This window comes from Sorex fumeus, unplaced genomic scaffold (genome assembly GCF_029834395.1).
Source record: "Sorex fumeus unplaced genomic scaffold, SorFum_2.1 ptg000014l, whole genome shotgun sequence".
Classification (NCBI taxonomy): domain Eukaryota; kingdom Metazoa; phylum Chordata; class Mammalia; order Eulipotyphla; family Soricidae; genus Sorex; species Sorex fumeus.
Window position 1 is genome coordinate 19,317,999 of NW_026606071.1, and position 24,852 is coordinate 19,342,850.

Consider the following 24,852-nt stretch of genomic DNA (forward strand, 5'->3'; position numbering starts at 1 on the left):
CTAGCAAAATAGCTCCTATTTGTTAACAGCACCATGTTTCTTTTTCTCCTTCTCTCTGTCACTCTGTCTTGTCTCTGCCTCTCTCTTTCTCTCTCCATACACACATACACACACACACCACCACCACCACCACCACCACCAAAAAAAATGGAAGTTCTGATAATGCAGCTAGACCTGCCTAAAACTGTATCTCTGCTCTATAATGAGCATGTTCTTAGTCTGGAATTTTACTTTATTTTACTTTATCTTAGTGCTAGTAATCAAATCTAGTTCTTATGCATTTGCTTTGCTTATCCACATCTCTGGACCCTAGGCTGACATTTCAGTATCTTTATAAATCTAAGTCTCTGTGATTCTTATTTCTTTTCATTTTGTATATCTTTCACTAAATGCACTTTCATATTCATTTCTTCCCTTTGCCTCATACACCATCTCTTCCTACGTTTTTGTTTTTTTAACAATGGTAAGCCAGTATAAATTTCTGGCTAGTTGTAAGGTACAAGCCATAAGCTTTCAGAAGTCTATCCAGGGGGCATAGAGATGACTCACTGGTCAGAGCACATACTTAACATGCAGCAGGTGCTTCGGGTTCAATCCCAAAGATGTTGTCTAGCAGCGTGAACAGAACTTACTAGAATGGAAGACAGAGAGAAGTACAGAGCAATTTGGAGGTCAACCTGATAACTTAGGGAAGAAGAAATTAACTAAAATGACTATAGTTGTGACCGTGAAAATGAACAGATAAGTGTTGGTGCCCAACCATATCATGAAGATGAGTCATTGGATGCTGCTCTGCAAGCAGGAAGCAGGACCTGGACCCCACATTGACCTAGTTGGGTGAGCCTAAGTTTGAAAATTTGATTGATATGGAAAAGGCAAAACTGACCTTCTGTGGCCAGCAAAATCCTGCAGCACAAAGGAGCAGCTTCCCCTTCTCACATATCTCAGGCCTAACTAGTCTTTGGATGTAAACATTCTATCCCATTTATCACAGACCTTAGGTGTGAGGAGGTCAAGAGCTATGTTTCTGTTTATGTAAAAAACTATGTTTCCACTTATGTAAATGATTATGTTTCCGTTTTATAACTGTTTGTGTTTCTGTTTCAGTTAACTGACTATGTTAATTTACATATTCTTCCCACATGGCTGAATTTCATTGGACGTGATAATAAGCCAGCAAATAAAAGGAGGCTGAAAAGATTGCTCCTGGTCACAAAACCTGAGTGCGTCTGTGATCCTCTGTGAATCATTAATTTCTTTCTTGTGCCTATCTCAGCGCCTCAGACTGCCTAATCGAACGTTTGAATAACATCTGGTGCCACAATGTGGAGCCCAAAGATAAGGACTAGTACGGAAGAAACCGAGAGGGAAAACGTAGCACCAGGCTTACATAGCCTCTCAGCAGATCGGAGGGAAAAGAGGAAGAAAAGGAAAAGGGGTAATGGGTAATTCAGTTACATCACAGCAGGATGCCTATACTGACATCCTGAAATCTCTAAGAAAACCAACTGGTCTGCCTTTGAAGGAACAGATAATGCGACGCCTCCTTGAGAGGGTACAAAGGTACTGGTATTGGTTTAAGCCTAGAAATAGAGAACAGTTGAGTTTGAAATTGTAGAAAAGAGTAGAAAAAGAATTGTGTCAAGCACAAAAAAATGGAGACTTGATCTCAGCGGATGAATGGAGCATCTATAATTGTATTGCTGCTGCCCTGACTTCTTTGCACTTTGACTCTAAATCTGAGGAGCCTTTTCTCTCGTCTTCTCATACGTCTTTCTCCACTGATTCGTCAGTTTTCCATGAAACTTACAGAGAAACTCCTGTCTTAGAGGAACAGAGTGGGGAAGAGTCTTTGATTCAGCCTACACTTTGTGCTGTGTATCTATATTACCTGGTGATTTTCAAGAAGCTAATGAGTTTTATACAGATTTTATTGCCAGACTCCAGGACTCTCTTGAAAAGGCCTTACCTGATGAGGCCCTTTGTGATATGCTTATGTTAACTTTGGCGGTGGAAAATGCTACAGCAGATTGCCAAAAGGCAATTCAGATTTCTAAATTAATGGGTCAAAACTCTCTGGATGATTTTATCAAGAATGTATAGGGAAGTGGGAACACAAACCCATCAGGCGTAATTTATAGCCACTGCTTTTAAGAAAGCTAGTCAGGTGAAATGTTACAGCTGCGGAGCTGTTGGACATTTCAGAAGAGATTGTACTCATGCTAAATCTGGGATAAGGAAAGAACCAGGCATTTGTAGACAATTTGGGAAAGGGAAGTATTGGGCTAATGAATGTTGCTCAAAAAAGGATAAATTTAGAAATCTCATAGATGAGTCACCGGGAAATGGGAGTCAGGGCTCGACCCGGGGCCCCTTCAACAATACGGGAATTGTCAGTAGAAAAAGTTAAATTCCCCTACGATGGTAATAATTGATAAACCTAAGAACATCAACAGAAAAACTATCTTATATTGACCTTACGAGAGCAATGGAAGGAAGTGTAGCCACTGACATTTTGGCTTTACAGGATTTGTTTCTGACTCCTAATAAAATTTAAAAAATTCTGACTAACGTTTATGGACCCCTTCCAAAAGGAACAGCAGGATTAATACTAGGGAGAAGCAGTATGACTTTGCATGGTGTTAACGTAAAAGTAGGACTCATTAACAGTGATTTTGTGTATGAAATTTCACTTATAGTCACTGTTCAAGTGGATATCAGAATATCAAAGGGGAGCAAGTATTGCTCAACTGCTTTTACTTCCATGTATATTAGGAAAAATTACAGGTATGAAAAGAGGAGGTGATTTTGGAAGCACTAATGCAGAAATATTTGGGGCAAAAAAGATTACTGATGATAAGCCTACTTTAGTTTATGACAGTTAAGGATGGGACAAAACTGGAAGGTATGTTAGATTCAGGTGCTGATGTTGCTGTTGTCACCTCTCATCATTGGCCTATGGTTTGGCAAAAGAGTGTGGACATTACTTTTTCTGATATGGGTGTGGTCACTGATGTTCAGCAGAGTGTGCAACCTCTTCATTTTAGTGATCCTGATGGAGACACGGCAGTCATCCAGCCATATATTGCTCCAATAGCCATCACCCTATGGGAACAAGATTTGTTGCAAAAACTTGGTGTGAAATATATTAAAGAGAAAGAGGTGTCTCAGCAATCGCCTTTCTAATTTGGGCCGCTGCTCGAAGAACAGCTCTCCCAATAGTCTGGAAAAAGGTTCAGCCTGTTTGGGTTGAGCAGTGGCCCTTGACAAAAGAAAAACTTGAGGCTTTGCATGAATTGGTTACAGGACAGTTTGAATTGGGACATACTGTTTTTTGCTCTAATCCTGGAATTCACCTGTATTTGTTATTAAGAAAAAAGACTGGTAAATAGCGAATGTAAACTGATCTAAGAAAAGATAATGACTGCATGGAACCAATGTGTCCTTTACAAATGGGCCTGCCTAATTTGGCCATTATTCCAAAACAGTGGAATATTATTATAATTGATCTAAAAGATTGTTTCTATACCATCCCTTTAAGAGAAGAGGATAGAGAAAAATTTGCTTTTACTGTGACTTCCTTAAATAATGAAGCTCCTGCTAAAAGATATCACTGAACTGTTCTGCCTCAAGGGATGATGAAAAAGTCCCACGACATGTCAATATTTTGTTAATCAACCATTGGATATAATTAGGGCACAGTACCTGAAGTCAAAATTATTCACTATATGGATGATATTCTAATCACTGCTGCAACTCAAATAAATTTGCAGAAAGTTTATGAAGCTGTAACCTATGAACTAGAGTCATGGGGTTTAAAAATTACACAGGACAAAATCCAATGTAAGGTTCCTTGGGAATTTTTGGGACAAATAATATGGGTAAAAATAGAGTAAAGTTACACCTCAAAACATCCAATTCGGAGAGATAAAGTGGAACTTTAATTGACTTTCAAAAAGTATTAGGAAATATAAATTGGTTACGGCCTTTTCTGAGCATTCCAACCTATGCCCTACAAAATTTATTTGAAACATTGGAAGGTGATTCTCTTTAAATAGCCCAAGGCAACTTAGCCCAGCAGCTGAACAAGAATTAGAACTAATTGAGGAAATTGTTATAAGGCTCATCTGAATAGAACTGATTCTTCAGAAAACTTTAATCTGATAGTGTTGCGTACTTCACATTCTCCTACTGGGATTTTGGTACAAGAAACTAATATTGTGGAATGGAGTTTTTTACGTAACAAGTCTACTAAAACATTGGTTACTTATATATATATAATATATCAAATAATTCTCAAAGGAAGAAAAAGAACTAGACAATAGGGAGTGATCCTGCTGAAATTATTGTACCACTGACTAGTGAACAAATTCAAGCACTAAGGGAAATTGATGAGAACTGGCAAATTGCCTGCACTAATTATTTGGGCAAAATTCATAACTTTCCAAAGCAAAAGATATTTCAATTTCTTAAATTTGCTAATTGGATTTGGCCTAACATTTTACTTACTTTACTTTTATAAAAACTGAACCTATTGAATCCGCTGTTACATTCTTCACAGATGCTAGCAAAGAAGGAAAGGCTGCTTATACCAATATGCAAAATGATAAGGTTTTACAAATTCCATATAATTCGGTTCAAAAGAATGAATTGGAGCTCTGAGCATCTGCCTTCCCCTTTTGCCCCTCACGCTGTGCTGATCTCCTCCCAAACCCAGGTCAGCTCATCCACCAGTACTTGAACCCAGGACTTGGACCTCTCCCTGCAAGCCCCCCAGGCGTGCTCCCAGACGCCTGGAGAAAAGCAACTCCGAGCTCTGCCTTCCCCTTTCCCTTTCGCCCCTCACCCTGGGAGCCTTTCACTCCTCCCAAACCCAGGTTTCCGTGGGGATGTGGCCTCTTCAGAAGTGGGAATGGCTTCTGTAGAAGTGGGCGTGGCCTATTTTCAGCTGTTAGCCATACTAAGGAACCTAGTCCCCAAGGAACCTAGTCCCCAACCTACACAGCAATATAAAGCAATGCAAATCCCCACCACATGAGGAGGACAATGAAAAGAATCCAGAAGACTCTGTCGATACTGCTCACCTAAGGGACCTCTCTGACAAAGAATTCAGATACAAAGTCATGAAGATGTTAAATCAACTCAATGAAATAGACAAATATCTAGTAACATGATAGAAAAAAATCGACAAATTATGCGAAGAAATGAGAGCAGAAATGTCACGAATAAAAGATTCCGTAGAAGAAATGAAAAACTCAGGCTCTTCTCTCAACAGTAGAATGATCGCAGCTGAAGAGAGAATCAGTGAGCTGGAAGATCAGCTGCACCAAGCCAACAGGCAACAACAAACAGTGGCAAGGGACCTCAAAATAGCTCTACAGAGAATCAGAGTCCTAGCAGATGATTCCAAGAGGAACACCATTAGAATCATTGGACTACCAGAAGCTCAGGGAAACAATCCCAACGAAAAAAAACACAGTTAAACAAATCATTGCTGAAATATTCCCAGAGCTCCACAATGCAGCCATTCAGGTTCAAGGAGCCCGAAGGGTACCAGCTAAAAGAGACCCTAACAAAAAACACTCTAAGACATATCATAGTTAGAATGATTGATGCTGCCGATAGGGATACAATACTGCAAGCAGCAAGTTCAAAGAAGGAAATCACATACAAAGGAGCACCCCTTAGATTCACAGCAGATCTATCAGAGGAAACCCTCCAAGCCCGAAGGCAGTGGCGAGATATAGTGAAAAAACTCACTGAAATGAATGCTTCACCAAGAATACTCTATCTGGCTAAACTCTCACTCAAAATCAAAGGAACAGTACACTATTTTCCAGATAAGCAGCAGCTCAGGAACTTCATAGACTCAAAACCAAATCTAAAACAAGGGCTAAAGGGGATACTGTAAGACAAGACAAACCCTACAACCACAACAGACCCTTACAGAAAGATGACACAAAACCCCCATAACAATAATGTCTCTCAACGTCAACGGTCTAAATTCACCAATTAAGACAATTTTGCCACACAGAGTGGCAAAATGGATTCAGAGACAGAACCCAACATTCTGCTGCCTACAAGAAATTCAACAGTCAGAGCAAACACAGACTCAAAGTCAAAGGATGGAAAACAATCCTGCAAGCAAACAGCTCTCTCAAAAAAGCTGGGGTGCCTATACTAGTATCCTACAGCATTAATTTTTAGCTTACTCATTTGTTAGAAGCATTTGCTGTTATGGGCATTCCTAAGGCAATGAAAACTGGTAATGTGCTTGCTTATACCTCTGCAAAAACGCGTGATTTTTTTCTGTGCTTATGGTATCAATCATTACAGGAATTCCTTATAATAGTACAGGACAAGCCATTATTGAATGAGCAAATTGCTCACTTAAGATATGTTAAACAAAAAAGGGGAGTATATACGCATTCTCCCAGACAGCAAATATCCAGAGCACTGTTTACTTTGAATTTTTTTTTTATTTTTATTAGTGAGTACCTTGAATCTTTTGCATTGCTCTAATAACATAACAGCTGTAGAAAAACACTGGAAAGTTCAAAATAGCTCAGAAGAAATATGTTCTAATAGAATAAAAAATAATTCAGATAAAATTATTCAGAGATATAAAGTCCTTTATAGGGTCCCAGTCTCTGGGAATTGGATTCCAGGCCTGGTAGAAAGATGGGAATGAGGTTTTGCTTTTATTTCCACAGATAAAGATCTTTTTTAGTGTCCCACGAAAAGACTGAAGCTTGCCAATGAATCACAATAAGAGATGGCAAATGAAAAAAACTGCAGTATGGATCCCCTCTTTATAAAATTTTGCCGGCTTTATAAAAACAAAAGCGCTTTTTTGACACCATTTTAACATGCAGGAGATAGGCTAGTTACACTGAGAAATGGGGGATAATCCCAATTGACCAACAGAAAATTTTTACCCTGGGGACTGCCCTTCCTTTCTCTGGTTTTTTTCATCAGGTTTTTTTTCCTGGTTCTTAAAGTGTCATATCAATCAGGTATGTCTGAGTGCACATGTACATGTGATGTTTATTGTCTTTCTGTCTCTATGTTGAGTGCTCAAATGTTAGAGTCAGGTTGAAATCGGAAATAGAAATCCTTTGAAACTGGGCAAGCAGCCCCATCACAGAGGTTAGTGATATGCAGTTCAATAATTTAAAAAGTTTACGTGTTTTTGGAACTTGTTAGACAAAGATTTAACCAAAGATCAGAACATGGCACCTACAGAGAAATTAATATTCTCAATATAAAATATTTTATTGAAAAAACATTAATAGTAATTAACAGTTGAAATTATTTTGAACTTCAGAATATGCTACTACTAAGGAAGAACTGTAAAATTAGAACCTGAAACTAGGTGAAAATTGTTAGATTGGTGTAGAAAGCTCATGATTTGAAATAACTAAAGTATAAGAACTATTAAAATTAAGTCAAAAGACGTTTTCCTCATGCTTTGTAAAAAGTGGTCCATTTTTCTTATGCTAGTACATTTCTCTCTAAATATATTTTTTGTTTGTATCGGCATTGCATTGAGTTGTTAAAATGAGAATTGAAATAACTGTATCTAAAAACAGGTTCAAAAGGTACTGGTTTTGTTCAAAACATGAGTTTCTAGAGTTATACAATTGGTTGCAAAACTTATTTTTTGCAACCAATTGTATACCTACCTGTGTTTTATTTGATCTGAGACTTTTAGCAGCTAAAATTTTTAGATCTAATTAGCAAGGAGTTATAATGGATTAATGTCAAATAACAGCTTGATAACCTGAAGTCACCGTATTGTGTATTTGTAAAAGTTTTAAGAGATAACAGGTTTTCCTGCAGAAATGTCAGACTAGCTTCAGAATTTTCTTCTCCTTCCGCCCTTTCTCAGCCTTCTGAACTTAGGAAATTAATATCTAAAGTGTTACAAAAGGTTTTGAATGTAATGTTGGGTAGTGTTCCATGCATATTTTATTAAACCATCTATGGTTTAAGAAGGCGGAAGTTTCTATTTTCCAAGATCCAAGTAGGTGTCTGGATGCTGTTGATTCTTCCTCAACCATGAGAGGAGAGTCTGATAATGGGAGTGCTTCGGCAGTTACTCATCCACCTCTTTCAACAGACTAAGAGATTCCTGAATTTTCTCATTGTAACACAAAATCATCACAGTGATGACAATTGAGGCAGTTGCTGATTGTGGAAAAATCTAGACTGTGGAATTCGTCCAGAAATGGCATGAAAGTGTTGTTTTTGCTCGGAAACTAGTTGGTCTCTGTTGACAAATATCTCTGAACCAGGACTGGAACTGGAATATTACTAAAAATGTGTCAACTCTATATATGTAAACTCTGTATTATGTAATTAAAATTTCTGTAGAGAAGGTTAGAAATCATTTGTTAAAGCATAAACTATTAACTCAAAAGTATGTGTAAGGCTTATCTTCCTACTCCTAGATCTCCAGAAATTTGACCATGGATTACTTCTGATGGTTTGAGTTTTTCTCAAAGTGTCATTAAGGCATTGCTGGGAAGATTTGTGAGAACAGATGTTATTTATTACTGGCCATTCTACGTTTTGATCTTTCATTTTAAACAAAAAAGGGGGAGATGTTGGTGCCCAACCATATCATGAAGATGAGTCCTTGGATGCTGCTCTGCAAGCAGGAAGCAGGGCCTGGACCCCACATTGAACTAGGTGGGCAAGCCTAAGTTTGAAAATTTGATTGATATGGAAAAGGCAAAACTGACCTTCTGTAGCCAGCAAAATCCTGCAGCACAAAGCAGCAGCTTCCCCTTCTCACATACCTCATGTCTAATTAGGCTTTGGATGTAAAATTCTTTCCCATTTATCACAGACCTTAGGTGTGAGGAGATCATGAACTATGTTTCCATTTACATAAATGACTATGTTTCCATTTTTATAGCTTTCTGTTTGTTTGTTAAGCAACTGTTAATTTACATATTCTTCCTACATGGCTGAATTTTACTGGATGTGATAATAAGTCAGCAAATAAAAGGAGGCTGAAAAGGTTGCTCCTGGTCACAAGACTTGAGTGAGTCTGTGATTCTCTGTGAATCATTAATTTCTTCCGCGTGCCTATCTCAGTGCCTTAGAACACCTAACCGAACGAACGTTTGAACAACAGAGAAGAGACATAAAAGACACCAAAAAGAGTGATCCCTGAATGCAGTCAGGTGTAAGCCCTGAGTACCACTAAATGTGGCTCCAAAATAAAAGAAAGCAAAAATCTGTGATACAACACAACTTACCTTGTATGGTTTTTGTTCTGGGTTTCTTTTTCTTGGGTCGACTGAGTGGAATATCACCTATAAACAAAAAAATAAAAGAGAAAAGGCTGCCTGAAACTGCAGAAAAGACCCTAGAGTGAACTTCGAGTATGGAAAGTCTTTACCTCTCTTCCCTGGTTTTATTTGTTTTTGGCTTTGTTTTTCACACATTAGGGGAAAGGCAAGAAATCAACAGTCAAAGAGAGGCCACAGTTTGGTACTAGCACCTTGCTGCTAATGACATACTACACACAGTGACAGAAACTGGAGTTACCAAACATTCATCTGACCCCCTATGTTTCCCACCCATCTTTGCACTCAGTTATGGGCTAAGACAGTGAGCAAAAGAGATGTGTCATATTAAGAGCCAGAATTCTGAAAAAGTTTGAGTATTTTTACAGTTTACAACCTATTATTTGACTGTAACTTTGATCCTGTTCTCTACAAAGCAGTGATTTAGGATTGCTGAGACTGTCCTTTCCCTAATCTGTGATGGATAGCATGCATGAGATTCTTAAACCCTTGTCCAGTAAAAAGTAAGCCCTTGCTGGGGCAATGAATGAGGCAAGAAAAGACCATAGGATAGAAATAATTTCAATCACCACATCATAAATGAAGAAGCAGTGAAAGAAGCAGTCGACTGTTACCAAAGTTGACTGTATTAATAAGAAATATTGGGATATGATATAAAATAATTGAAATTTTGGGGTGAATATAGTATAACTCAACCTACAGTGACTAAACAAATGTAGTCCAATTAAAGAACTATAAACCAACCAACATTTATGTTCTGGGTAACTGTATTCAAGGATAAGTACTTTTATATTTGTAAGATAAAATATCAAGCATATAACTATTAATTATTTATAAACCATAAAGTGGAAGTCATAGGGAGATTATCATGATAAAAGGACATGGTAGTATTATAAATTACACAAGTCAACAGATTTTAAGAGAAATATAAAAGAATCACTTTGGACACAAAATATTACATTTAGAACTATACATTATAAAAATACAGATTTTAATAGTGAACTGACTCACCTTGAACAGCACTTTAATGGCACCAATCAAATTAAATCATGATAAAGACAAAAAAAATGAAATTCTGTTAATTAGAAATCTATTATATTGTCACCTTAGAAGTGCCTGAAACTATTATAAATCTGAAATCAAATTAGTTTCACACAATCAGATAACTGATAGCCATTAATTATCAAGAATAAGATATCAAACAGACTGCTAAAACAATAACCTCAATATTTTATTTTTCTTTTTTTGTTTCTGTATTTGTTTTGGGGCAACACCCTGCAGTACTCAGGGGTTACTCCTGGTTTTGCATTTAGGAGTAACTCCTGGCGCTCTCAGGGGGCTATGGATGCTAGATGATGCTAGAGAACAAACCTAGGTCAGCCACTGCAATGTAAATGCCCTACCATTTGTACTATCACCCTAAGGTCAATATTTTCTGAACCAACATATATATACTCCCTACTATCTGTTAGTAAAGTGGATTAAACAGATTAAAAAACCTTCTTTTGTCACTGATTAAATCTGCTTAAACTGGAGAAACTATTCTGGTAAACAAAAGAGGATCAGGATTCTGACAAATGACACTAACATCCCATATGGATCTTAACATGTTTACATTCAGGCTTTGAAATAAGACTAGTTTAATAACTCATGAGTTTCATAAGCATTTTTGTCATCTTTAAAATTTTAGAAAACTTTTAGCTGACATGTTTAAGAAGTTTAGTCTGAATTATAATTTTGCTATGGTCCGGATCAGATTTTCACCTTATTTTGTATTTTTGAAACTCACTAATAAATTATTATAAATTATGTTTACCTTGGCACAGGAGGAAGGGTTCGTGGAGGGCGCTATAAGGAAAAGAAAAAAGATGCTTGTAAATAAAAGCCATAGAGAACCTTACTTCGGATACCTCAAATCTTTGGCTAATTACTATTCCATTGAGTGAATGAAACCTTAGAGGAACCGACTAACCTCAGCTGGGCAATTTCTAAGTTCCATATCAAATTCTTTCCGACAATCTTTTCTATCTACAAGTAAAGCCTTCTAAGCACTAGAAATGCATTGAGAAAAACAGAGGGATCCCACTATTATGAATTTACATTCTAGCAGATAAGTATTAGAGAAGAACATATATCATACGATAGTAAGGAAGAGTTTTATCTAAGATATTTGAGATGAAAAATGAATAAGAAAAGAGCCAAAGGAGAGCAAATACTATGGTTTTTATGAAGACTGAGCTTAAAGTCTTCCAGACTTTGCGGGTGGAGGGAAGGAAGGCTGCGGGGATCAGGTTAGGTCAGAAGTTTGGATTTTGTTTTAGTTTAATGGAAAACCAATGAAGTTTTAAATTAAACCATGATAAACTTTTTAAAAAGATCACTCTGAAGACTGTATTTAAAAACAATTACCAACATGACTTTTCAATAAGAGAAGACGTTTACAGATCAAAGCTAACACAGTTAAGAAGCATTCTGGAAGCTGAGAATATGACAAAGCAGGGTACAAGCTTTATTTATTTACACGTGAGGGGCTCCGGTTCCATGTCTGCCACCAAGCGCTCCACCCACCCCAGTAGTACTGGGTGTGGCCCTTGGAGTGTGGTCCTGGTGATGCTCACATCCCCAACCAACAACCAAAAACTCACTTTGGAATCTTTCAGAATAAAATACGTAAACGCCTAAAAACAAGTTTAATACCGCAACCGTTTCTTGCAGCCTACAATGTCATTCAAAAGCGTTAACTGTGAGACAGAAGAGTACCATGTTGTATAACTGTAGAGAACTTCGCAATTTATTTGATTCAGTGCTCTAAGACAGAGTAAGCTGTTTTAACACCAACAGCAACAAAGGCACAACTGTAAAAGGTCAGTCACAAGAAAGCGCTATTGTTTCAAAGATACCAAAGACTGCTTTCGGTCCACAGACTCGGTCCTGGCATTAAGGCCACGTTTCAAAAAACCCGCAAAAACAATGTCAGTCATCCATTTATAAACCCAACCCCCAAACCCCTCAAAAGTACAACTGCTTAGCTGAACACCAGATCCTAAGACTCGCTTACCACCTGCTTCTTTCCCATTCTGTCCAAAACCCGGGACTCGAGCAGATGCTGCCCGACTCCGGACACTCACAGACCACACCCTCACCCACCATACACACTAACATGCGCCCGTCCTCTGCTCCTCAGCACTCACACCAGGTGCCCTAGGAACCCCCGCCCCCCACCCCGCCTCAACGCCCCGCCCCTTCTATCACTCACAGCCCTCCCCACACCTCACGCCCCGCCCCTACATCCTCTCACACCCTGCCCCACTCCACCCCCTCACACAGTCCCTCCGTCCCCTCACACTCTCTCCATCCTCCTCACTCACACCCTCCATCCTCTCACACCCAGCCCCTCCATCCCCCTCACACACTCCATCCTCCTCAGAAGCCCATACACACACACACACACACACACACACACACACACACACCTCTCCTCCATCCACCTCACACCCCGTCCCCTCACGTCCCGCCTCCTCACACCCCGCCCCTCCGTCCCCCTCACTTCAAGCCCCACACGTCACATCCCGCCCCTCACACCGTGCCCCGCCTTCCTCACAGCCCACCCTTCACGTTCCAATCTTCAAGTCCCACCTTCCACCCCGCCCCTCCATCCTCACACCCCGCCCCTCAACCGCCCTCACACCCCACCCCTCCACCCCCTCACACATCCACTCCATCCTCGCTGACACCCACACTCCACACACCCACGCCCCGCCTCTCTATCCTCCTCACACCCCGCCCTCCCGCTCGCTCTGCTCCTCCCCCCCTCCCGCCACACACACACACACACACACACACACACACACACACACACATCCCAGGATGACCGCGCGCAGGCGCAGTTCGTCGTGGGTCGCGCCGAGCAGGCCGCGCGGCACCCGTTGCCCTGGTGGGACCGTGGGGGGCGGGGGGGGTCCTGGGGGGCTGGTCTGACTGTCCCACGGTGTATACTGCTTAAAAGAGGGCGTCGGAGCCAGCGTGACAGGCTCGAGAAGGACCCCGGCGGGCTCGGGCGGCGGTCGGAGTTGCCTAGGTTTCCCAGGCGGCTGCAGTGATTGGCTTGTGGCACGGGGAAGACCCCGAGTAGAATCCCCAGGCCTGCAGACGCGAGCTCGCTCCCGGGCAGCTTAAACGCCCGGCCGGAGGGGCTGGAGGGTGGAGACAAACGGGCTGCACCGCAGCCTGCAGCCGTCGGAGTTGCGAGGAAAGAGCCGTCGGCATGACAACAAGGGCACCGGGTCCGGGAAAACTTCCCGCGGGGCCCGGGCCTACCCGGGGGCACCGGCTGGGCCTCGAGACCTGCCTCTCCTCGGGGAGCCCGGAGCTCCCCCTTCTTCCCGCCACCGCCCGCCTAGATCCCTCCCCGGGTGCGACGTTCTGGCGAACCGCCCCGCCCTCCCCCCCGCTCCTCGCGGCCGACTCCCCTCGCCGCTCACCGGGGCATCCAGCCGCAGTCCCGAGTCGGCCCTCATGGCGCGCTCGCCGCCGCGCTCCAACTGCCGCCCGCCCGAGCCTCTCGGAGAAGCGGCGGCGCCGGCACCTGCGGGAGGCGGGGGCTGCGCGGCGCCCGACTAGGCCGCCCCCCCCCCACCCCCGCCCCGGGGCCCGTCTCCGCCCGCCTTCGCGCCGCCCAGCCTGGCGTTCCTCGGGATCCGAGTTGGCGGTCCCAAGCGTGTATCCCTGGGCCCAGCGTTTTTCGAGTCGAACGATTGAAGCGGTGCTAGGACAATTGGCCCGCCTCTGTGTGAGAGCGAGTAGCGCGCGGAGGCTGAAACCGCGGGCAACGCTCAGACTCTGTGCGGGCTGCTCCATCCACAGGATGGGAAACCTGTTTTTCAAAGGAGCACATCCTAAAAATCAAATCCAGGCTCACAGAAATAGCATTTTTTTTGTTGTTTTTTGGGGTCACACCCAGCGATGCTCAGGGGTTATTTCTGGCTCTGCACTCAGGAATTACTCCTGGCGGTGCTTGGGGGACCGTATGGGATGCTGGGGATGGAACCGAGGTAGGCCGCTGTGCAGGCAAACGCCCTACCCACTGTGCTATGGCTCCGGCCCCCAGAAATAGCATTTTTTTAAAAAATAAGAAATAAGTTTGTTTTGATTGGCTAGGTTTTATGTTTGGAAGAACAGTATTCTATGTTTAAAAGAACTACAAATCTTTCAAAGCATGTACTCCAGGTTTACAGTTAGGAAAGATATTGGAGGGGTGGTGTGAACTTGAGAACGATGCACGAGATAAACAGATGCAGGGCCCAGGGAGATAGTACCGCGGGTAAAACCCAGTCTTACGAGCAGCCTACCCAGGTTTGATCCCTTGAGCATCCACATGGATGGACCAAAACCCAAAAATTAAAAAACAGATGTAAGGAAAGGAAGGGCCTAGAAACCCATAGAGTTGCAGAAGTAAAGACGTTGCAATAACATTAAGGTCTTGTGATTTTTTCTCAGATCCTGGTACAGGACCAAAGTTCATAGCCTTTGCCTAATTTAAATACACCTGAGTTTTGATTATGATCTTTTTGGGAAATGATTGACAGTACTACTGGGAGTGAATGGTGTACCTGCCCCCCAACAAAGACAAAAATAGCTCTGATCAGAAGAATGATTGTTTCCTTGTATCCTGATATATAAATAACAGGTTGGATGATGGATTTGAAAGCATAGTAACTACACAATGGAGTACTATGCAGCTGTTAGAAAAGATGAAGTCATGAAATTTGAAAATGGATTAACATGTAGAGTATCATAATAAGTGAAACGAGTCAGAAAGAGAGGGACAGGCACAGGAAGATTGCACTCATTTGCGGAATATAAAGTAACAAAATGGGAAACTAACACCCAAAGATAGTAGAGGCAAGGAACAAGAGGATTGCTCTTCTGCTTGAAAGCTGGCCTTACATGCTGGGGGGAAAAGTTCAGATAGAGAAGGGACCACCAAGTAAAGGATGTTTGGAGGACCCACTGGGGATGGGAGATGTGTACTGAAAGTAGACTATAGACCAAACATGATGGTCACTTAACACCTACGTTGCAGACCACAACATCCTGAAGGAGAGAGAGTGAAAAGGGAATCCACCTGATGGGGGGGGGGGGGGGAGAGGGGGGAAGGGGGGTAGTGGGGGGGATGTGGTAGAGGGATGGATACTCAAGGACTGAAACCTAACCATGAAAGTTTGTAAGTCTGTAACTGTATCTCATAATGCACTGTAGCACTGTCCTTCCTTTGTTCATCAATTTGCTTGAGTGGGCCAAGAACTTCTCCATTGTGAGACTTGTTGTTACTGTGTTTGTCATGTCCAATACGTCACAGGTAGCTTGCCAGGCTTTGCCATGAGGGCGAGATACTCTCAGTAGCTTGCCGGGCTCTCCAAGAGGGGCAGAGGACTCGAACCTGGCTTGGCCCCATGCAAGGCAAATGCCTTACCGCTGTGTTATCGCTCCAGACCCATCTCATGGTGATTCATTAAAAAAAAAAAAGTATAGTAACTATAGAAGTATAGTAACTTTCACATGAGTTTGAGTTAGTCAAGACACTTCTTGGTAGCACTGTAGCACTGTAGCACAGTCCTCCCATTGTTCATCGATTTGCTCAAATGGGCACCAGTAACGTCTCCACTGCAAGACTTGTTACTGTTTTTGGCATATGGAATATGCCATGGGGAGCTTGCCAGGCTATGCCATGCGGGCGGGATACTCTCGGTAGCTTGCCAGGCTCTCCGAGAGGGGCAGAGGAATCGAACCTGGGTCGGCCGCATGCAAGGCAAATGCCCTACCCGCTGTGCTATCAATCCAGCCCTTCTTGATAAGAGACATTTTTTTAAAGAATTCTCAAAAAGAGCCAATTTTATATAGACAAGTTTCATAAAATACAGTTTCTGAAGTTAACTATTGCTTCTTTTATTTAGGAAAGCTCTTTTTATGTGAACAAAGACCATATAAAGCCAATGAAAGGTTCTTATTCTTAGCAACTTGACATTGTTTATGTTGCTACCACTGCTACATAAAAAACTTTTTTCCCCTAAAAACCAAATAAGTAACTCTCTAAACACACACACACACACACACCACAAAATACTGTTTAAAAACAAGGTCAACAAGCCACAGCACTGTTAAGAGTTGCACACATTAGGTAAATACTGCTATTTCAGAACCCAGCTGATATTCCAGAGTTGTGTAACAGAATACTGTTAAAAGTTTCAGCATTAGATCCAGGATAGAAATAAGACAATGCACTGAGCACATGCTTTGCATGCTGGGTATCCATGATTAGTGCCCCACAGCACACACATGATAGTACTGCTAGGGGTGACCCCAGAGCAGTGATGGGTGTACCTGTCACCCAATAAAGACAAAAAACCCAAACCTATACAAATTCTAAGCAGTAAGCATGTGGCCACCTTAAGAATCTGCTGGTTTTTTGTTTCCAGATTCTGGCTATTGTGAACAGTACTGCAATGCACATCCAAGTGCAGATGTCTTTTCTTCTGTGTGCTTTTGCAACCCAGGGATATATTCCCAGAAGTAATATTGCTGAGTTATATGGAAGCTCATTTTCTAGTTTTTTAAGGAAAGCCCATATTGTTTTCCAAAAAGGCTAAACCAGTTGGTATTCACACCAACAATGAAGGAGAGTCCCTTTCTCCCAATATCTATGCCAGCACTGGTTGGTCTTATTCTTTTTGATGTGTATCAGTCTCTGTGGTGTAAGGTGATATCTCATTGTTGTTTTGATTTGCATCTCCCTGATGTTTAGTGATGTAGAGCACTTTTTGCATGTGCCTTTTGGCCATTAGAACTTCTTCTTCTTCTTTTTTTTTTTTTTTTTTTGGCTTTCTGGGTCACACCTGGCTCTGCACTCAGTAATCACTCCTGCTGGTGTTCATGGGACCATATAGGATGCTGGGAATTGAACCCGGGTTGCCATACTGGCTGTGCAGTCATTCCAGTCCCTAGAATTTCTTCTTTGAGGAAGTTTCTGTTCATTTCTTATCTCCATTTTTTTATGGATTTGGAAGGTTTTCCCTATAAAACTCTACCAGTGCCTTACGTATCCGCTTATCAGATGGGTATTGGGTAAATATTTTTTTTTTGTTCTGTGGGCTGTCTCTGTATCTTGGTCACTGTTTCTTTTGAGATGCAAAAGCTTCTTAGCTTAATGTAGTGTATTTGTTTATCTTTACTTCCACTTGTTTGGTCAGTAGTCTTTCATCTTTAAAGGTGCCTTTACTCCTGTTCCTGGCAAGCAGGCTTGAATGGTGGTGGGAAAATTCAAAATAATGGTGGTGGGAAGGTGTAATAGGGATGGGATTGGTGTTGAAATATTGAATGTAGTCAATTAATATGAACAGCCTTATGAAAATAAAATTTTTTAAAAAAATTTTAAAAAAAATTTAGGACCCTCCTTCACTGCTGGTGGGAATGCCGGCTGGTCCAACCCTTTTGGAAAACAGTATGGACGATTCTCAAAAAATTAGAATTTGATCTCCCATTTGACCCAGCAATACCACTCCTGGGAATATATCCCAGAGAGGCAAAAAGGTATAGTCGAAGTGACATCTGCAATTGTTTGTTCATTGCAGCACTCTTTACAATAGCCAGAATCTGGGAAAAAACCTGAGTGCCTGAGAACAGATGACTGGTTAAAGAAACTTTGGTACATTTACACAATGGAGTACTATGTAGCTGTTAGAAAAGATGAAGTTATGAAATTTACATACAAGTGGTACTACATGGAAAGTATCATGTTAAGCAAAATGAGTCAGAAAGAGCGGGATAGACACAGAAAGATTGCATTCATCTGGGGAACATAAAGCAACAAAATGGGAGACTAACACCCAGGAATGGCTGAGATTAGTACCAGGAATTTTGCTCCATGACTTGGAGGCCAGCCACACGTGCTAGGGGAAAAGGAAGCTCAGATAGAGAAGAGAGCTCCAAATAAAGGGTGTTGGGAGGATCCTCCAGGGTGGGAGAAGCATGCTGAAAGTATTCTATAGACCAAACATGATTGCCACTCAAGGCCTCTCTTGCAAAACACAGTATCCAAAAGAAGAAAGAGAGAACAAGGGGGAATGCCCTGCCACAGAGGCAGGGTGGGGCAGGGGGGATGGGGAGTGGGAGGGATGCTGGAACCCGTGGTGGTGGAGGATGGGCACTGGTGGAGGGTTGGGTACTTGATCACTGTATAACTGAAACCCAAGCACAAAAATTTATAAGTCTATAACTGTACCTCATTATATTAACATTTTAAAAAATAGCAAAAAAAAGTATGACTTTAGCTTAAATGTCATGGAGGGTTCTGCCTACATTTTCCTCCATGTACCTTATGGATACAGGTCTGATATTGAGGTCTTTAATCTGAGAACAAATGACAAGTTAAAGAAATTATGGTACATCTATGGAATAGTACACATCTGTTAGAAAAAAATGAAGTCATAAAATTTGCTTATAAATGGATGGACATGTGAAATAAGTCAGAAGGAGAGGAGTAGACATACAATGACTGCACTCATTTGTAGGATACAAAAAACATAATATGAGACTAACAACCAAGGATAGTAAAAACAAGGACCAGGAGGATTGGTGATTGGTCCACAGTTGGAAGACTGCCTGAAGGGCTGGAGGAGAGGACAGCTGGGATAGAGAAAGGACCATTATAACAATGATGATGATTGGAAGGGATCTTTCTGGGAGGGAGATGTGTGCTATAAGTGGGTCAAGGACCAAACATGATAACCTCTCAGTATCTGTATTGCAAACCAAAAGGAGAGAGAAAGAGAGAGAGAGAGAGAGAGAAAGAGAGAGAGAGAGAGAAGAAAAGTGTCTGAGTGTCTGCCATATGGGCAGGCTGGGGTAGGGGTGGTGGGGGTGGCAGGAGGGATGCAGAGGATATTGGTGAGGGAAATGTACACTGGTGGAAGAATGGGTGTTGGAACATTGTATGACTAAAACTTGATCATGAAAGATTTATAACTGTATCTCACAGTGATTCAATTAAAAACAAATAAATAATAATTATATCATTACAAGAAAGAAAGAAAGAAAGAAAGAAAGAAAGAAAGAAAAAGAAAGAAAGAAAGAACCTACTCTTTTGTTTGTATATTGTTTTGGTTTGTTTGATCACAACTGTTGTTCTCCAGACTATGTTTTACTCGGGTCTTACTCTTTACTGTTCCCTCAGGGATCATCCCTGGAGCTGGTAGGGTGAGGAGGGCAGGTTTAACAATATGGGGTACCAGGGATGGAACCAGGGGAGACCACTAAGAGCTCTACCCACTGCACTATTTCTCCATTCTTTAAACATTGGACAGTAGACCACTTGAAGCCTCAGTTTCAGAGGAAATCCAAGCTGCCGGTACCCACTGAGGCTCCTCCTGAGCCTCTTGAACTGCGGAAAACAATTTTGCACAGGCATCTTGTAAGTTGTCATTCACAATCACATGGTCAAAGAACTGCCCAAACTCAGCCTCCATTTTTTGAGCCAAGTCCTCCATCTCTTGCAGATCTTCATCCTACAGGATTAAATGCAAAAATGTTCAACACACAAACTCAATGTTTGAAACAGATAAGAACACAGTTTAGTCACAGAGTTTTTTTTTTAAGGTAATTTTTATTGAATGAAACTTAGAAAGATGTGAGGGGAGAGAAAGAATAGAGATACACATTCAAGAAAGAACACGAGCTTGAAAGATCAAATAAGAAAGCAAAGAAAGATGAGTAAGAAAGACATATGTTCAAGGGAGACTGCTGGCTTGAAGAGCAAGAAGCTATTTTTTCAAAATTAGTTCATCTTGGGGCAGTGGTGGAGGGTTATTGATACTGGTGATAATATAATAGCATTGCAATTATAAAGCAGTTACCTGAAAATTTAAGCCACATTACCACAATAAAAAAAACTGCAAATGTTTAAGATGTCCCATATTGTAAATCTTTTCAAATATCATGTTTCTATATTTAATTTTACTGTCTTCCAGGTTGAGCCGGAGTGACAGTATAGCGGGTAGGGTGTTTGCGTTGCATGCAGCCGACCTGGGTTCGATTCCTCCACCCCTCTCAGAGAGCCCAGCAAGCTACCGAGAGTATTCCACCCACATGGCAAAGCCTGGCAAGCTACTCCTGATGTATTCGATATGCCAAAAACAGTAACAAGTCTCGCAATGGAGACGTTACTGATGCCCACTCGAGCAAATCGATGAACAATGGGAAGACAGTGCTACAGTGCTACAGTCTTTCCAGGTCAAAATTTAGCAAATTTGAGTAACAGCTCATAAGCTCTGCCCTAATATGCTATTTAGACTGAAATCATCTTGCTATCTAAACACTTGAAGCTCTCATACCACATTCAGTATTAAGCTAGTTATAATTTTCCAGATAAACATAAACAAATATGACTTTTAAATGAATCTATTTTGGGTCCCCTGAGCACCGCCAGGAGTAACTCCTGAGTACAGAGCCAGGAGTAACCCCTGTGCATCGCCGGGTGTGACCCAAAAAGAAAGAAAGAAAATAAATAAATAAATAAATAAATAAACCTATTTTGTTTGGTCTTGAGGGCTACTCCTGGCAGTGCTCAAGGGACCTTGCAGTGCTAGAGATTGAACCAGGACTTGTCATAAATGCCTTAAATTCTGTACTCTCTCCAGCTCCTAAAATAAACCATAATCTAATAGGAACAACACAAAATAATTTTACAGATATAAGATGATCACTTTATAATTCATTTCATGTTGATTCAGAATCACCTAACTCACTCATAATATTTAACTATACTCAAACTCTCTAGTATTATGAAATGCTCATACAGTGAAAGTCATTTAGCCCTCACTTTATAGTAACACATTAAATTATTGCTGATATTTTTCTCTTTGTTCAGAGAAAAACAGTACAACTTGTTGCATATGTTCTCATAAACAAATAGAAATGAGACCTCGTAGAAGACCAGAGAGATAGTACAGATAGTACAGGAGGTAAGGCACACAGCCCACTCAGGTTCAATCCCCAGAGCCCCATATGATCCCCCAGCATTGCTAAGAGTAACCCTTGAGTGTAGAGCCAGGAGTAACCCCTGAGCACAACTGGCTGTGGTCTCCCTACTCCCACCAAAAAAAAATATCCTGTGGCAGAGCTCATTTACAATGTGACTAAATTTTGTTAATTTGTTTATATTCCCATAACATTAAGAACATAATTTTGAGTGACCATAAGGCTCATAGAATATATCCAAAGACTCTATTTCTCAAAGCAAACTGGAAAATCAAGTTTTTCTGTAGTGATCACTAAAAAAAAAAAAAAGAGCTTGTTGGTAAAAAAATAATAATAACTAGAGATAAAGGATGATATAAATATATCTAATAAAATTTTGGATAATAGATAATATGAATAAATAAATAAATAAATAAATATATCTCCTTCTGGTTTTGGCAGCACATTAAAAATTGGAACAATACAGAATTAGCATGGTTCCTGATAAAGGATGACACAGAAATTTATAGAGCAATCTGAATGAAATCAGTTTGCAAGATTTTCATTATTCTATATAAATTTTCAAAGTTCTATATATGTTTTCTACATATAGAATTCTATGTATGTTTTCTAAATATATCACTGTATCACTGTCATCCCATTATTCACCGATTTGCTCGAGTGGGCACCATAACATCTGCATTCGTCCTAGCCCTGAGATTTTAGCAGCTTCTCCTTACTCGCTCTTCCCAAAAGTACCACATTGGAGGCTCTTCAGGGTCAGGGGAATGAGACACATTATTGTTACTGTGTTTGGCATATCGAATTCACCACAGGAGCTTACCAGTCTCTGCAGGGTGGGCAGGATATTCTCGGCAGATTGCCGGTTTCTCTGAGAAGGAGAACTAAATTATAAGAGCTCGCACACCCACATATGCAGCCACTCACTTCCAGGAGCTTTGTTTTATAGTCTCTGGCTCTTGGTCATTAATAGGATTTCATGGCGCCGGGGGCAGTTTGTGGGTGTAACTGCCTAGCTACTGGAAAATGGGGGATCTGGGTGGGTGGAGGAGGCTCAGTCCCGATCTGAGCAGGCTTGGAGATCTCAGCCCCAGGACCCACGCACAGGGGTTCCTCTGCCGGTTCCTTCATGTGTGAGGCTCATCCAAGTGTGTGGAGAGTGGCCTTGAGCGTGGCTGTGGCTGGGTACCGGAGGTCTGAGGCTGCCAGGGCTCTGGTCGGGGCAGGGAGGGAAGCCCTCCGAGGGGCCCCGGTGAAGACAGCCTGGCACTGTCTGTATATTTATATATTCTGCATATTTCCAAAGTTCTCTATATATTTCACAATAGAATATACCTACCACTAAACTGTACAGATAAAAAGTGGTGAAGATGTTCAATTTGGGGGCTGAAGTGATAGCACAGCAGGTAGGGCATTTGCCTTGCAAGCAGCCGACCCAGGTTCGATTCCCAGCATCCCATATGGTCCCCTGAGCACCGCCAGGGGTAATTCCTGAGTGCAGAGCCAGGAATAATCCCTGTGCACCGCCGGGTGTGACCCAAAAAGCAATAAATAAATAAAATAAATAAGAGACACTGCAAAACTTAAAAAAAAAAAAACGATGTTCAATTTGGGTATCACTCACACTCAGCTCAATGTGCAGGTTGAGTTGACCCCCTCTCCCACTTGCCCATGGAAACCCAAAATCCAAATTGCAATTAAAAAAAAACCTCGTGTCTTTAGGTTCAATCATGAAAAAAAAATGTTCAGTTTTATGTTTTATGTGTTTTATACCACATATGTTTTTCAAAAGTGATTTTAATATTTTGATATAGGTGATGGTTATCTCGATCTCATACATGTAAAAATACATACATTCCCCTTACTAAAGGTATGCTGTGCTTAAAATAATTTTTTTCTTTTTTTTCTTTTTTTTTTGCTTTTTGAGTCACACCTGGTAATACACAGGGGTTACTCCTGGCTCTCCGCTCAGGAATTACCCCTGGCGGTGCTCAGGGGACCATATGGGATGCTGGGAATCGAACCCAGCTCGGCCGCGTGCAAGGCAAACGCCCTACCTGTTGTGCTATTGCTCCAGTCCTGCTTGAAATAATTTTAACGACAATAAAACTGGGGACAGGGAGAATTTACAAATTAATCCTGCCTGGCTGACTCCTCTATTATATTATCAACATCATTACTATTTTTGTGTTCATATTTTTCATATATTACATACAGATACCTCAGTATGGATGACATTTGTTCAACAGATCGTTTTTTTGATTTGCTTCTGTTTTGGGGGCCACACCCAGTGATGCTCAGGGGTTACTCCTGGATCTTCACTTAGGGATCAATCCTGGTAGTGCTTGGGGTTCATATGGGATGCTGGGGATTTAACCTATGTCAGCTGCATGCAACACAAGTGTCCTACCCTCTTTACCATCCCTCCAGCTCCAACAGATCACTTTTTGTTTTTGTTTTTTTTAACAGATCACTTTTTTATATATAATTTTACTTATTGAATCACCATGAAAGCAGTTACAGAACTTTCAGGTCTAAGTCTCAGTCATACAATGAAACACCAAGTACCTTCTCCAGTGCCCATTCTCCACCACCAAAACCCCCAGTATACCCTCATCCCACACCCTCCCCCTAACTGTGGGGCAGATGTTTTCCACATTATTCTCTCTCTACTTTGATCACATTCAGTATTTTGACACCAGACCCACCATTATTATTTGAGATTTTACCCCAACACTCAGATCTGCTAAAAAGGCAACAGTAGACAACTTGTGTTCTATTGCTGGTTATGAATAACATATGATGTCATGTGGCTGCAGTAGGGCCATGTGATTTTGAAATTCCAAAATTTTAACACTTAAATCTGGAGGGATTTCTGCCAAAAGCCACTTGGTTTCGAGATTTGCTCCTGAGTCTCTGGGATCAAGGCCACTGAGCAGCTTGATCTGGAGCCAGAAAGGCCGCTCATGGGTGATGACTTGGGGTCTCGTTGGGACGGGGAGACCAGGACCGGCTCTCCCATCCTGTGAGGCCCAACAAGTGTCGTCACTGCGGGCCTAGACCTGACTGTCCAATGGCCTCTGGAGGATGATGGCCACCGAGCCGCCAAGGGGGAGCAGGCGGAGGGACAACACCCTTTCCTCCCTGGGGTGGCCCGGCGACAGTAACCTACTGCGGGGTCCGGATGCATTTCTGCCAAAAGCCGCTGGGTTTCGAGATTTGTTTCTGAGTCTCTGGGATCAAGGCCATTAAGCAGCTTGATCAGGAGCCAGAGAGGTCGTTCGTGGGCGATGACTTGGGGTCTCGTTGGGGTGGGGAGGACAGGCCCGGCTCCCCCCACCCCCAATCCCATGAGGCCCAACAAGTTTCGTCACTGCGGGCCCAAGCCTGACTGTCCAATGACCTCTGGAGGATGACGGCCACCCAACCGCCAAGGTGGAGTGACAACACCATTTCCAACTTGGGGTGGCCCAGAGACAGTAACGTAGTGTGGGGTCCGGAT

The 24,852-nt window shown here is 41.8% G+C and overlaps 2 protein-coding genes and 1 pseudogene across 3 annotated transcripts in view; 1 reads left to right on the forward strand and 2 right to left on the reverse strand.

Annotated features, from left to right (window-relative positions):
* TMEM237 (transmembrane protein 237) overlaps positions 1-13,856 on the reverse strand; it is a 33,116-nt gene extending 19,260 nt beyond the window's left edge. Inside the window, exons 1-4 of one of the 2 annotated variants that reach the window (XM_056111750.1) lie at positions 13,802-13,856; positions 11,137-11,168; positions 10,332-10,342; positions 9,270-9,326 (exon numbers count right to left, since the gene is read on the reverse strand). In XM_056111750.1, coding sequence (XP_055967725.1) covers positions 9,270-9,326; positions 10,332-10,342; positions 11,137-11,168; positions 13,802-13,837 — 136 coding nt within the window. In that variant the 5' untranslated portion in view covers positions 13,838-13,856. The remainder of the gene's footprint in view (positions 1-9,269; positions 9,327-10,331; positions 10,343-11,136; positions 11,169-13,801) is intronic. The other variant, XM_056111751.1, reaches the window with a different exon arrangement.
* A 5,807-nt stretch (positions 13,857-19,663) lies between these two features.
* The window catches only part of MPP4 (MAGUK p55 scaffold protein 4), a 47,280-nt gene continuing 42,091 nt past the window's right edge, over positions 19,664-24,852 (reverse strand). Inside the window, exon 21 of the mRNA XM_056111970.1 lies at positions 19,664-19,879. Coding sequence (XP_055967945.1) covers positions 19,664-19,879 — 216 coding nt within the window. The remainder of the gene's footprint in view (positions 19,880-24,852) is intronic.
* On the forward strand, positions 21,777-21,876 carry LOC130021193 (uncharacterized; annotated as a pseudogene).